The sequence below is a fragment of the Dipodomys ordii genome, unplaced genomic scaffold (genome assembly GCF_000151885.1).
Source record: "Dipodomys ordii isolate 6190 unplaced genomic scaffold, Dord_2.0 Scaffold160, whole genome shotgun sequence".
NCBI lineage: Eukaryota > Metazoa > Chordata > Mammalia > Rodentia > Heteromyidae > Dipodomys > Dipodomys ordii.
In genome coordinates this window covers 2,561,144-2,574,799 of record NW_012267376.1, presented here as the reverse complement: position 1 = coordinate 2,574,799, position 13,656 = coordinate 2,561,144, and the positions used below count along the sequence as shown (strand labels likewise).

At 44.8% G+C, this 13,656-nt stretch overlaps 1 protein-coding gene across 1 annotated transcript in view; it reads left to right on the top strand.

The window, feature by feature from the left end:
* Pkd1l1 (polycystic kidney disease 1 like 1) overlaps window positions 1-12,149 on the top strand; it is a 113,896-nt gene extending 101,747 nt beyond the window's left edge. The window contains exons 47-51 of the mRNA XM_013032942.1: window positions 1,796-1,930; window positions 3,161-3,391; window positions 4,517-4,678; window positions 5,980-6,150; window positions 11,361-12,149. Of these exons, the coding sequence (XP_012888396.1) occupies window positions 1,796-1,930; window positions 3,161-3,391; window positions 4,517-4,678; window positions 5,980-6,141 (690 nt within the window). The 3' untranslated portion in view covers window positions 6,142-6,150; window positions 11,361-12,149. The remainder of the gene's footprint in view (window positions 1-1,795; window positions 1,931-3,160; window positions 3,392-4,516; window positions 4,679-5,979; window positions 6,151-11,360) is intronic.
* Window positions 12,150-13,656: the final 1,507 nt, after the last annotated feature.

The following is a 13,656-nucleotide window of genomic DNA, read 5'->3' as shown; positions in this document are numbered from 1 at the left end:
CTACCACTTGAGCCACAGTGCCACTTCCGGCTTTTTTCTTTTTGCTTATGTGGTGCTGAGGAATCGAACCCAGGGCTTCAGGCATGCAAGGCAAGCGCTCTACCACTGAGCCACCTTCCCAGCCCCCCACCCCCTCCCACCATGAGACTTTTATCTCCAATGAACTACAAAAAAACGAAGCTGGAAGTGGAACTGTGGCTCAGCTGGTAGCACAAAAGCTCAGGAACAGTGCCCAAGCCCTGAGTTCAAGCCCCAGGGCTGGTACCAAAACAATAACAACAACAATAATATAAAATCTTCCTTTTGCAAGTTGTTACTGGAACTACAGCTTTAGGAGCAGCTTTCTGGGCTTTTCTGGGCAAGGGGAAACAGCCTTGCACAAGGAAGCCTACACCTGCCGCTCCTTAGACTGGAGCTGAGCCAGGCCTCGTGGGTCAGTCCTGAGGCTGGGCATGAACCCAGGAAATGTCTGTACACATCACTCCTCTTCTATCTATTAATAATGGCATTCCCCTGCCAGAAGTAAGTTTGGAATGCATTGCCAAGCCTAAGATTCCAGGGAAGTACTCTCATCATAGAGGAAGAGAGTACATATCTTGCCCACAACAGGGACTAGGTGTCTAGATGCTCTGTGTCTTGGATGCTGTCCCTTTTTTTATTTTTAGCATTTTTTTGTGTACAATACTGGGGCGTAGGGCTTTGCACTCTCCTTGGCGTTTTTTTTCCCCTCAAGGCTATAATGCTCTATCACTGAGTCACATTTCTTTTGTTTTGTTTTGTTTTGTCGGTCATGGGGCTTGAACTCTGGGCCTGGGCGCTGTCCCTCAGCTCTTCAGCTCAAGGCGAGCACTCTACCACTTGTGCTACAGCGCCACTTCCGGTTTTTTCTAGTGGTTTATTGGAGATAGGAGTCTCACGGTCTTTCCTGCCCGGGCTGGCTTTGAACCGTGATTCTCAGATCTCAGCCTCCTGAGTAGCTAGGATTACAGGCGTGAGCCACTGGTGCCCGGCCACTGAGTCACATTTCTATTACCAGCTTTTTGCTAGTTAATTGGCAATAAAGAGTCTCTCAGATCGGTCTGTCCAGGCTGGCTTTGAACCGGGCTCCTCAAATCTCAGCCTAGGCAGAGTAGCTAGGATTACAGACTTGAATCACCAGTTCCCAGCTCCATGTGGGTTTTTTAAACATACAGCTGTCATTTCTTTCTCTTTGGCTCATGGTCTTGGTGACAATGGATTAGACTGTGTCCCTGAATGCATTTCTCAGTGAGCCCTTTAGCAGGTGAACACCCTGCCAAGAGGCTAAGTGGGGAGGAGAGGCATGGGTTGGACCTACATCTGCCACATCCCCAGCTGTTGCCTTTGTCCCATCTCTTTATCTGAGTCATTGATTCCTGAAACATGTTGTTTTTATAAGGACTGAATTATTTAAACCAATGGAAACCATTGGCAGCTCCTTACCTATTCCATTCATAAAGAGAACACACTGCACATTCTCTCCCCAACCCCATGATCACTTCCCTATAGCATAACAGGTTGTTTGGAGGAAAAAATGACTAGATCATCACAGAGATGGCAAGGCCAGGACTCACATGAAGCCTTCTGGAAGATGCACTTGAGTCTGAATTTACTCCTGGTTCCTATCCATTCTCCTCTACAGACATTGGCACTGGGTGTCCCCGGGAGATTCTTGGTCTATGTAGTTCTATCAGTCAATGAATCCAGGCCCACACACGTTTCTGTACCTTCTTAACCATTGGCCTACAAAACGATGTGCTGTGTTCTTCTGTCTCAGAGGGTGCAGTGGCTCCAAGGACTCCTCTCCTTCTTCTGGATGTGGAAATGCATTCATGCTCTTGGCTTTCTGAACAAAATGGTGTCCTGCTCTTCCAGGATGTGCCTGTTTGTCATCAGAGTCTTTGCCCCAGTGGTAAGAAATGGATAATGATTTCCATGGTCAAACTATACATTGGCACACTCTCATTAGTTAGAGAAAAGCAAGGTGTAGCACCATGCAGAATTACAGTCCTCCGATCCATTATGTGGTGGTTTTAGATTGCTGGTAATACTATTTGTACAATAAATGATGGGATGGCCACAGTCACCAGGACTTAAGAATCTAACACTTACTCTGTATATCATTATCACTAATGTAAGGGGTTATCACTGATGAACATTCTTTGAGCACCAAGAAAGCTGTGGGGGCCCCTTGCGGGTCTCTCCAGTTAGCAGTCATTCCAGGTACTGGGCAGGCCATCCAGCGTAGTTTGCTGAGATACAGCCCTGTGCACACAGTCATGAGACTCTACTTGCCAAGGAAAAAAAGTAGCAGAATGAATCCTAGGGTATGAACTGGGAAGAGGACAGGGCCAGGATGACAGCAGAGGCCACGAGGGCCTGCTTGCACACACAACATGTGACTATGATGGAGAACCAGATGCTTGTCCATCATCCAGGCTGGAAAGTGTGCCTGTGAGCTCTAGAGCCATTTGAGGGACTAAGGTGAAAATGAAAGGCAATCAGTGACAAAACACTTCCAGCCAAGTTCCCTTCAAGAACAGCTGGGACCAAGCGCTGCATGGGACGCGATTTACCTCACAATGGGCCTTTGGTTTCCCCTAGCCTTTGCTAAGTGTTGGACTTAAGGAACACATACACACACACACACACACACACACACACACACACACACACACGTACCCTCTCTTCCCAGTAGCAATGGGTTTTCACAGGAGAACCATGGCATTGTGGATAAGCATTTTAGGAAGGAAGGCTAGAGGTGGGGACAGGGGATGCCACTGATGGCAAGGCACAGAGAGATGGCCAATTATAGCTAGGCATCAATCACAGGCCATGTGTGTGGCCTGGCCAATAGGGGAACTAGAAAGCTGTCGGAAGAGCCCTGTGTGCCTGCAGTAGGGAGGCAGGAAGCTGCCCAGCAGCAGAATGTGAGGTGGGGAGTGGGGTACATCTGGAGCAGAGGCCTGGGAGGGCTTCAGGCATGAAGACTGATCTTTGGGGCACTAGTTCTTAAACCAGGGAAGGCATGGGCCACACTCCAAATGCTCCTTCTGTAAGTGTTTCTTAAAAGCATCCAGATCTCCAAAGGAATCTTCCATCCTAAGAAGAGGTGTCAATGTGGTGGGCCTTCTCCCTGCAGCTGGCTGGAGTCCTATTACTGGCTGCCCACTTCCACCTGCTCTCGTTTCTGCTCTTCACCTGGGTGCTGCCATCTAATCCCTCTGCAGACCCCATCCGTAGGCTGCCTTTTCATTTTCTGGGAAGAAACCAGAAGGATTTCTTCCACAGCCTCCCAGAGGCCGGCCGGAGATCCACAGCTTGCTTCTGTGTGGCATTCTTCCTACTGATGGCCACCATGTCGTTCAGAATGGTATGTAGACAAGGTCAAGACTTTGAAGTCAAGATTTGTGCAAGTTTCGTCTGCTGTTGTAGTGAGTCCTCTGTCATATGTCCAGAAAGTCCCCTGGGAGTCTACCTCCTACATGGCGTCCACCTGGACCCCTGACCTGTGGAATCACATCTAAAAACTTATCAGCCAAACTTAAAGCCACACATATTTTCTCCTTTGGTTTCTTCTACAATTTTCAGTGTTGTTTTACACTTGACATTTTTTCTTTTGTTTTGTTTTGTGCCAGTCCTAGGGCTTGAAATCAGGGCCTGGGTGCTGTCTCTAAGATTTTTGGCTCAAGGCTTGAGCTCTACCACTTGAGTCACAGCTCCACTTCTGGCTTTTTGGTGGTTCACTAGAGATAAGAGTCTCCCAAACTTTCCTGCCCCAGCTTGGTTTGACCCAGATCCTCAAATATCAGCCTCTTGAGCAGCTAGGATGACAGATGTGAGCCATCAGCACCCAGATAATATTTTGCACATAAAGTCTTCCATAATTTGCCCAAGGCTAGCCTGGACTGTGTTCCTCCTATTTTTACTTCCTGGGTGTCTGGGATTACAGATATGAACCACCATATCTGGTTTGTTGAAGCATGGAATCTAATGAACTTTTTGCCAAGGCTGGCCACAAAACACGGTGCATCCAATCTCTTCCTGAGAATCTGGGATTAGAGGTATGGGACAATACACCCAGCAACCTTGAAGGCTTTTGGGCTCACAGATTTCAGCTTCAACCTAGGGACTAATATCCTGTAGCCATTGTTGGATCATTCAGTACAATAGCCTGCTGGGCCCCTGACCCCTTTCTATATAACTCCCAGGCACAACACTTGCTTCAATGAGAGTCCACCCACAGCCAGAGGTGGCTCACCAGGGGACACTGAATCAGAGATGTGGAGATGTACTTCCACTCGATACTGGAAACAGTCTCAATAATAAGATTATTTTCCATTGTGCAGTTCAACTGGCTGCAATATAGCTCAATTCAATTAATTTAAAACCCCATAAAATAGCAGCATCCCATGCATCTCCATCTCATAAATCATTAGGTTAACAAAGCCATTTTTTTAAGTTTATAATACAGAACTTGTCTTCTTCTCTTCTCCAGCTAAGTTCTTGCTTCCAGATCTTTTTCCGAAAAAGAAAATCTCCACACCGTCAATCTCTTGTGACACTTAAAGATGTTGCTGCTCATGTGTGGAAGGAGGTGCAGACCTTGCTAGGGCTGGAAAAGCCAAAGGTGGAAGAGACTGAGGAGACTGGAGAGCATGTAAGTGTGGGCACTTGGAGCCATGAGCACAGTAGCACAGTTGGGATAAGGTTTCTCGCAGAATCTGGCTTGACCAAAGCATCACTGTAGTTGGGCACCCAGTACCACTGCCAAGACTCCTAATTAATTCTCAACCAGAGAATCTCCCCTTGTCCCGCTAAAGCACTTGAGAAGGCTCCAAGTACATTTTCCTCCCTCAATTCTTTTGTGCCAGTACTGAGGCTTGAACTCAGGGCCTGGCATCTCACGCTACTGTCTCACTCAAGGATAGTACTCTACCACTTGAGCCACAGATGCATTTCTGGCTTTGGATGGTTAATTGGTTATAAGAGTCTCATGTATTTCTCTAATCAGGCTGGTTTCAAACCACGATCCTCAGATCTCAGCCTCCTGAGTAGCTGGAATTACAGATGTGTGCCACTGGTGCCTAGCTTGCAATACAGTATATCTTTATAATTATCCTGTGCTGTTGAAAGGATGCTGTTTCTGGTCTTCTCCAGCAGGTGCAGGCGTACGCACTAGTGTCACACATACAGCATAGACTGTCCCCTGTAGCATTAGTTGTTTATTTTTTGTACCTGCTACTAGACTCAACTTCTGCCCTGAACACGGTGCAGGTCACCCCAGTTGTGAAAGCAAGAGTGTTAAGCAGGCACTGGCTCTCAGAATATTCAACTGTCATGCATGGCTGATGGTCACCCATCCCTCAGGGAAGTTCTGAGACCTGCCTGTCACCTGTGATCCTGTCATTCTGCATGTGACACCTGCTTTCCCTACCCTTAACGCAATTCAGTCATTACTGATATTATTGTGTATTCATTATTGATTTATTTCTTCAAACTGCTACGTTATTTTTTCTTTCTTTTTTTTTTTTTTTTTTTTTTTTTTGGTCATGGGGCATGAACTCTGGGCCTGGGCGCTGTCCCTCAGCTCCTCAGCTCTACCACTTGAGCCACAGTGCCATTTCCAGTTTTCTGGTGGTTAATTGGAGATAAGAGACTCATGGACTTTTCCTGTCAGGGCTGGCTTTGAACCACAGTACTCAGGTTTCTGCATCCTGAGTAGCTAGAATTACAGGCATGTTATCTTTAAGGGGTCTTGATTTCAGATTGCTATCATTAACCATAGCAGTTTTGTGTGTCCCCCTCTGGCCTCGGGTCCAGTGTGTTTCTCACATCGCACAGCCATCTTTCCAAAGTCTATACCCCCTAAGTGCTTCAAATAACAAGGAAAGGAGAGAAGCTTCCCCCACCTTGCTTCTGCCCCAATTGCATGTATTAACCTCACTTCCTGTCTTTTAGAATTACTACCTGGATGAATGTTCACTTCTGATCGATGAGCTTCTGAGGAAGATTAATGGTTTGTCTGATAGCCTAGAACTTCCTGGTCTAGAAAACCAACCTGGAAGAACTGTGGAGAGGAGGGCGGATGATTCTCCGCTAGCAGGCATTTCACAGTACTAAGTTACTAGGGTAAGAAACACACAAAATTATTTTTGTCAGTTTTCTTCATTGGAAAATAAAAGTCAAGTTCTGAAGTTGGTTTGAAGTGGTTGCTGTTCCAAATCACAAGGTCCATTTACATAAATAATATTTAATTATTTAGATACAATTATTTATTATAGTAATATTTGATCATTGTAAGCATAATATTAGTTGTTACCTGTGCTCTGGCCAGAATTGAGAAATGATTCAATGATTCAATAAGGATGTGTGGTATGACTTCTAGATTAAAATGAGGGCATAAATATCTGCCCTATCCAGCATTGCTGATCATGACTGGAATCCACCAAAAGACCAGGAAACAGAAATGGATGCCTGTAATCTGAGCTACTTGGGAGGCTGAGATCAGGAGGATTATGATTTGAAGTCAACCCATAGCTGGCCATGGTGGCACATGCCTGTCTGTCATTCAGGCTACACAGGAGCCTCAGGGCAGAAGGAACATGATTCCATCCAGCCTGGGAAGAAAGTTCCTGGGGCTTGAACTCAGGGCCTGTGTCTGAGCATTTTTCTCAAGGCTAGTGCTCTACCACTTGAACCACAGGTCTACCTCCAACATTTTTTAATTTTGTAGTTAATTGGAGATAAGGGTCTCATGCACTTTCCTGCCTGGGCTGGCTGCAAGCCATGATCCACAGATCTCAGCCTCCTGAGTAGCTAGGATTACAGGTGTGAGCCACCAGTGCCTAGTGAGAATTGATTTTTTTAGAACATAAGAATATATCTCAAGTTAAACTGGGCATGATCGTATACAATTGTCAGTCCAGCACTTTGGAGGCTAGAACAGGAAGATTGTGCATTTGAGGCCAACTTCAGTTTCAACACAAGTTCCAGGCCAGCCTGTCTCCAAAAATTAATAATAATAATAATATAGCAGCTCTGTCTCAAGTTGAAAGCCAGTACTATATCATTCCTTACATGTACTGTTAGAAACAACTCCAAAATTAAGGAAATTTTATCAGTTTGAAAGCCTTACAGGACAATACTTTTTCCAATGTTGAGAATCAGACTTAGGGTCTGGTAAATGCTAGACAAGTGCTGTACCACAGGTGGCACATCTTCAGTCCCTGAGGCATGCTAATCTCATGTATGTGTGTATATTTATTCAATTATCTTTGTCATTATTACAATTGGACCTCAAGCCCCTGAGTTCTCAACTTGCTTGCTCATGGCTAGTGTTCTGTCGTGCCTCCAGTCCAGCTTTTTGCTGGTTAATTGAAGATAAAAGTCTCATGGATTTTCCTGCTTTGACTGACTTTGAACCTTAATCCTCTAAGTCTCCGACTCTTGAGTAGCTAAGATTCTAGGTGTAAGCCACTAGTGTCCAACTTGTATCCATATTCTTTAATTCTTAGAGTTAGGGGAACCACAAATATATAATCAAGATGACTAACATCTTGTGCATACATCAGATACTGATGTGAGTTCATAAATACTCACAATGTACAGGAATCCACACTAGCTTCCTGAAATTTAGAGAATTTTTCTTCTGGTCAGTCGTGGGGCTTGAACTCAGGGTTTGGGTGCTGTCCCTGAGTTCTTTTTTGCTCAAGGCCAGTGCTCTACCCCTTTGAACCATAGCTCCACTTCCAGTTTTCTGGTGGTTAGTTGGAGATCAAAATATCGCTGATTTTCTTGCTAGCCTGGGCTGGCTTTGGGACACAATCTTTAGATCTCAGCCTCCTGAGTAGCTAGGATCATGGAAGAGAGCACATGGCCTTGGAGAATACTTTGATTGCAAATCCCATAGAAACTGAGTGTGGATCTTTTTCCTAAGACATATTGCTATTTGTACCACATACAGAGTTGAATTTTTGCTTTGCTTTGTTTTGTGCTGGTTCTAGGGCTTAAACTCAGAGCCTAGGTACTGTTCCTGGGCTCTTTCATTCAAGGCTGGCACTCTACCACTTGAGCCACAGCTCCATTTAATGACTTTTTGGTGCTTTCTTGGAGATAAGAGTCTCACAGGCTTTACTGCCTGGGCTGACTTTGCACCTTGATCCTTAAATCTCAGCCTCCTGAGTAGCTAGGATTATGGGTGTAAGACACCAAGGCTCAATTTGACAATCACCTTATGAAGCATGTGTTGACTGTGTTTCACAAAAGCCACTGTGGCCAAGCCTGGACAGCTCACAGGGCTGCCACAGGCATCTCTCCCCCAGGTACCCAGGGTCTCTCTGCCACATGTGTTAGCTGGCATGTCTAGGAAGGAAGGGCTGTCACCATGCTGGAGCTGGTCAGTCTAGCTAGAGTTTGCAGAATGACCTTTTTATGTTGATGGGAGCCCAGCAAACAATCCACTTGAATTTCCTAACTTTAGGACAGTTGTGTTTTATCCCCAGCATTAATAATGAAGATTTGTATCTTTATAAACTGGATGCCTGGAGCTATCAACAACTACCTGCAAATGATATTGTTCTTTGTGTTCTAAGTAAGGCATGGCAACTCAGTGCCTTGGGTGACAGCTCCCTCGTCCTCTTCTACCTGGCTCCCTTCCTCCCTCCCAAGTTTCTTGGCTTTTCTGCAGATGGAGAAACATCCTGCTCCTAGATCTTCCTATGGCCTAAGTATATGTGTATATGTATATATGTACATAGGTATAATGTATAGGTAAATGTATGTATATCTGCATATGCACATATACCTGTACATATGTATGTGTGTGCATGCATATATGTATATATATAATGATAACATGATGAAACCCACCAAACACTGTGTGGAGAAGCGGGGGAGGGGAGGAGGAGCTTGAGGGATTAATAGAGTAAACTTGTTCCAAGCTCACTGTGAACTACCATGCATCTGTGGAATTCTCACAGTGAACCCCCAGATACTATTAAAAGATGCTAATAGAAAACCTTCTAAAATAAGTCGGCACCAAATAAAAAAGAAGAAAGTATAAACAATTTTTCATCTTTTACTTTCATCGGTTTTGTGGAATTTCTCTTTGTCAGAAACCAGTGCTTGATCTCAGGTCACTGCAGTTGCACAAACATATCTGTGATGTTCCAACTGTGTTCTCTCCTGCAAAGGAAAAGTGTTGATGGGCTAATCCTTCAGGCCTGTGAAGATGGCCAGATTTTCAGATGATAAAATTAGGATGAAGTCATGATGGTAGGCTCTAATCCAATAGGACTTTGTCCTTACTAAGAAGAAAAGAAAAGGAAAAAAAAACCACCGGAGAGCACGTCATGTAACAATTAGAAATAAGCTGCGCCAAACCATGGAACTAGGAGACCCTAAAGACAAATTCTTCCCTGCAGGCAAGCCAGGACCTTCCAGCACCTTGACCTTTTTGGACCTCAGGCCCCTAGATTGTAAGACCAGATCTTCTCTTCTCTTTCCATTTTTCCTTTCCTTTTCTTTCCCTGCCTTTTTTTTCTTTTCTTTTCCTCTCCCTTCTTTTCCTTTTCTTCAATTTCCTTCCCTCTTTCCTGCCTGCCTTTCTTCCTTTTTTTAAAGCCCATCCTGGCACTTGATCTCAGAGTCTCACACCTTTATTTTGCTTTTTCACTCCAGCTTGACATTCTACCCCTAGAGCCATAGCTTCATTTCCAGTTTTTTTTTTTCTGCTTAATTGGAGATGATAGTCTCATGGACTTTTCTGCCTGGGCTAGCTTCGAACTGCAATCCTCAGATCTCAGCTCCTTGAGTAACTAGGATTCCAGGTGGGAGCCTCTAGCGCCCAGCAGGATCATAAATTTGTTGGTGATATTTTCTGACTACATACTAGCATGTGGATGCAAGATTTTGCCTGTTATTTTTGGAAGATAATTGTCAGAGTTTATAATGCTCCAAGTTGTAACAGAAAACTTCTTCAAAAAAGAAGCAGCTGATACCACATTTCAGTCCTTCAGAATTCAACTTCTACAACCCTTGCTGGGAGAAAATTCAGCTCTCGTAAATAACTTAAATCTTCTTAGCAACCCAGAAGGTCCTGGTTTATGTCTGCAGTGTCACAAGTGTTTGTCTAGCACACAGACAAATACAGGGCTGACAATAATATTTCAACTTTATTGGTGTTCTGTCAGCCAGGAGGGAATAAATCAGTAGCCCTTAGAACATTCCTTCTTCTGAGCTCATTGAGAGCAGACTTGGTGTGTGTGATCCCAGACAGCACAGGAAGCCTTGTCCTCTGTAGTGTCAGGGTTTGAGTTGACTTCTACTTCTAATGTATTCAATATTTGTAAAAAGTATCTAAACAGTTCTAAACCTAACAAGCCTTTCTTGTGATATCCAGCCTGGGAAGGAGTCCAAGATAGATGTAGAAATACAGAAAGACCTTAAAAAAAACCACACCAAAAAACAAGAACCATTAAAACTATTTCTTTTATATATATTTTTTTTTGGGGGGGTCCAGTCGTGGGGCCTGAACTCTGGGCCTGGGCACTGTCCCTCAGCTCTTCAGCTCAAGGCTAGCGCTCTACCACTTGAGCCACAGCGCCATTTCCGGCTTTTTTCTTTTTGCTTATGTGGTGCTGAGGAATCAAACCCAGGGCCTCAGGCATGCAAGGCAAGCGCTGTACCACTGAGCCACCTTCCCAGCCCCTAAAACTATTTCTCAACCAGGGCACTGATGGCTCACGCCTGTAACCCTACTACTCAGGAGGCTGAGATCTGCGAATCATGTTCAAAGCCAGCCCAGACAAGAAAGCCTGTGAAACTCTTATCTCTAATAAACTATCAAAAAAGCCAGAGGTAGAGCTGTGGCACATGCGGTTAAAACACTAACCTTTACCAAAAGAAGCTCAGAGACAGAACCCATGCCCTGAGTGTAAAGTGTAAGCCCCGGGACTCTGTCTTCTTAGTATCTATCTCTTTAGTTGAGTGATGCAATAGGTCCTTAAAAGCTTTTCCGTTGAGCACTGGTGTCTCACTAGCTGTTCAGGAGCCTAAGCACTGATGATCATGATTCAAAGACAGCCCAGGTAGGAAAGTCCACGAGACTCTTATCTCCAATTAACCACCAACAAAAAGTCGGAAGTAGAGCTATGGCCCAAGTGCTATAGCACCGGCCTTGAGTTAAAAAGCTAATGGACAGTGTCCAGGCTCTGAATTCAAGCCACAGGAGTGGCACACACACACATACAACGTAAGACTTATACAAAACAAGCATAATAGCTAGTTGTATCAATGGTATAAACTGAAGATTTAATAGACTATGTTGCTGGTTTTTCTAGCAGACAAGAGAATGACTTCATCAGAAATGTGCATTTGGGTACATCATCTCTCCACCGTACTCTTGGTTTATCCATCCCTGGCTTATCTTTTCTGGATGAAACCCCTCAGCACAACAGCCCTGAAGTCACAGGCCATCCACAATTCCTCTGCTTTCTACTTGACAAGATTCTGGCTTTGTGGACGGCCTGAAGCATCTGTTTCCACTTCCACTGTACCAAGACCCAGCCAGGAAGAGGGATGAGCCCTGAGCTCTGTCAGATTCTGTAGAAGTTGAGTCATGCTGGGATCTCCTCAACTCTAGGTTCTTTGGGGTTACAATATGCCAGTGTCAGTAACCACACATCTCTATCGTGTACACTGGCGGGGCCTTTGCTGGGAGAATACCTGGCGATCTGGCCAAGGCACTGATGCAGAAGTGAGAGCGCGCACACCCACGTCAAGGTCAAGGGAGCTGACAACTTGTTCCTCAAGACAACATGCTTCAGCCCATGGGTGTCATGAGTAGCTTGCCATAACCACTTGGAAACTGCTACTGGGAACAGTCTGCCAAGAAGCATGCTGCCTGCATATACTGCCTTTGCAGTCTGACCACGCCGGCAGGGTGGCAGGGACCGTTGGACACAAGTGGCCTCTGCCTTGCTTGAGGACCCCTGGCCAAGCCTCAGTCACTGGCCTCCAACTCTACTTCTGCTCCATGTGTGCTGTGGACCCAAGGAAGACAAATGAAAGGATTGGGGCATTGGCCCAGAACAAAGCTGTATCCAGGACTTTTTTCTTTTTGACCAGAAGGGGTTACTTCATGGATTTAAGGCAAGGGATGGGCATGCTTTCAGTAATGCAAGATTCCCTCCACAGGACAAAGGTCCTAATCATTAGGACTAGTGAAAGTTCAGCATAAATCTTTTTGTTTTTCCTTCTTTCCTACCTCCCTCCCTCCTTCCCTCCTTTCCTTCCTCCCTCCCTCCCCCTCTCTTTCTGTGTGTTGGGACTTGAATTCAGGGCCTGTGGGCTATCCCTTAGTTTTTTAGCCCAAGTTTGTGGCACTCTACCACTTCAGCCACATTTCTACTTCCAGTATTTTTTCAATTTTTTTATTGTGAAAATACCATACAGAGGGGTTACAATTACATGAGCAAGGTAATGAGTATATTTCTTATCAAGCATTGTTGCCTCCACCCTTGTTTCCCCTTCCCATCCCTTCCCATCTTCCCCCTCACTTCCAGTATTTTTGGTAGTTAATTGGACATAGGAGTCTCATGAATGTCCCTGCCTGGACTGGTTTGAAAGGGGAGCCTCAGATCTCAGCCTCATGAGTAGCTAGGATTAAAGGTGTGAGCCACAGTGCCCAGCCAGGAAAATCAGTTTCAGCAGATTTAGCCTTGTGTTTAAATCGAGACGAGCTAACGCTCAAAGGAGTTGCTAATTGTTCCAGTTCACACAATAAGTACAAGGGAAGTCAGGACAGAAATCTAAGTTCAGCACCCTCACACTGTCACCCACCAGTCCCAAGCACTCAGAGTCCAGATGGGAGACAAGAGTCCCTCCAGCCTGTCCTCGTGGGCCTATACCATGCTGGCTATTCAGAGCCCAAAATGTTAAAGGAGAAGGATGGAAGGGGGACAGGGATCAAGATGCATTCTACTTATAAACTGCTACGTTGAATAGCAACTCCTTTGTACAACTCCTAATAAAAATTTAATTTTTAGCTTTAAAAAGTCTGAAACCTTATTTTACAAACTTCCTGTTCTCTCACATCGAGGTTGTTTCTGTGAGTTATCCTGCAGTGCTAATATATGCAATGAAAGAGACCAGGACAGAATCTGATACTCAAATAAGGGATTGGAAATAAAATCCTTGTACTAGAAAGTGAACTATCAGAAGTGAATTTTTTTCCTGACTTAGCTAATCCACTATATAAAATGGTGATTTAATCTGATCTGGACTGCCACATTTGAATCCACTTTAAACCCTACATGCCTAGATAAGAATGCTAAGGACATGATTGAATTGAGCAACTGCCTGTATGTGGGACATGATAAATGACTTCCAAAGGCCTGGTGGGGCAGGCATTCTCTGAAGCAGGTGAAGTCAGATGGATGGAATAAGGTTTTCAGGACCTCAGTTGCCAACCACAGAGCAACCAATGCAATACAAACATCGGTTGTTTTTATTAGCATACATTAGCTGTACAGGAGGGCTCATTGGGAAATAGTCACACATGTATACAATGTATCCATTTCCCAGACTCTCCAGAATACCTCCCTGTCTTCCACTTCCCTCCTTTCTGAAAACAAT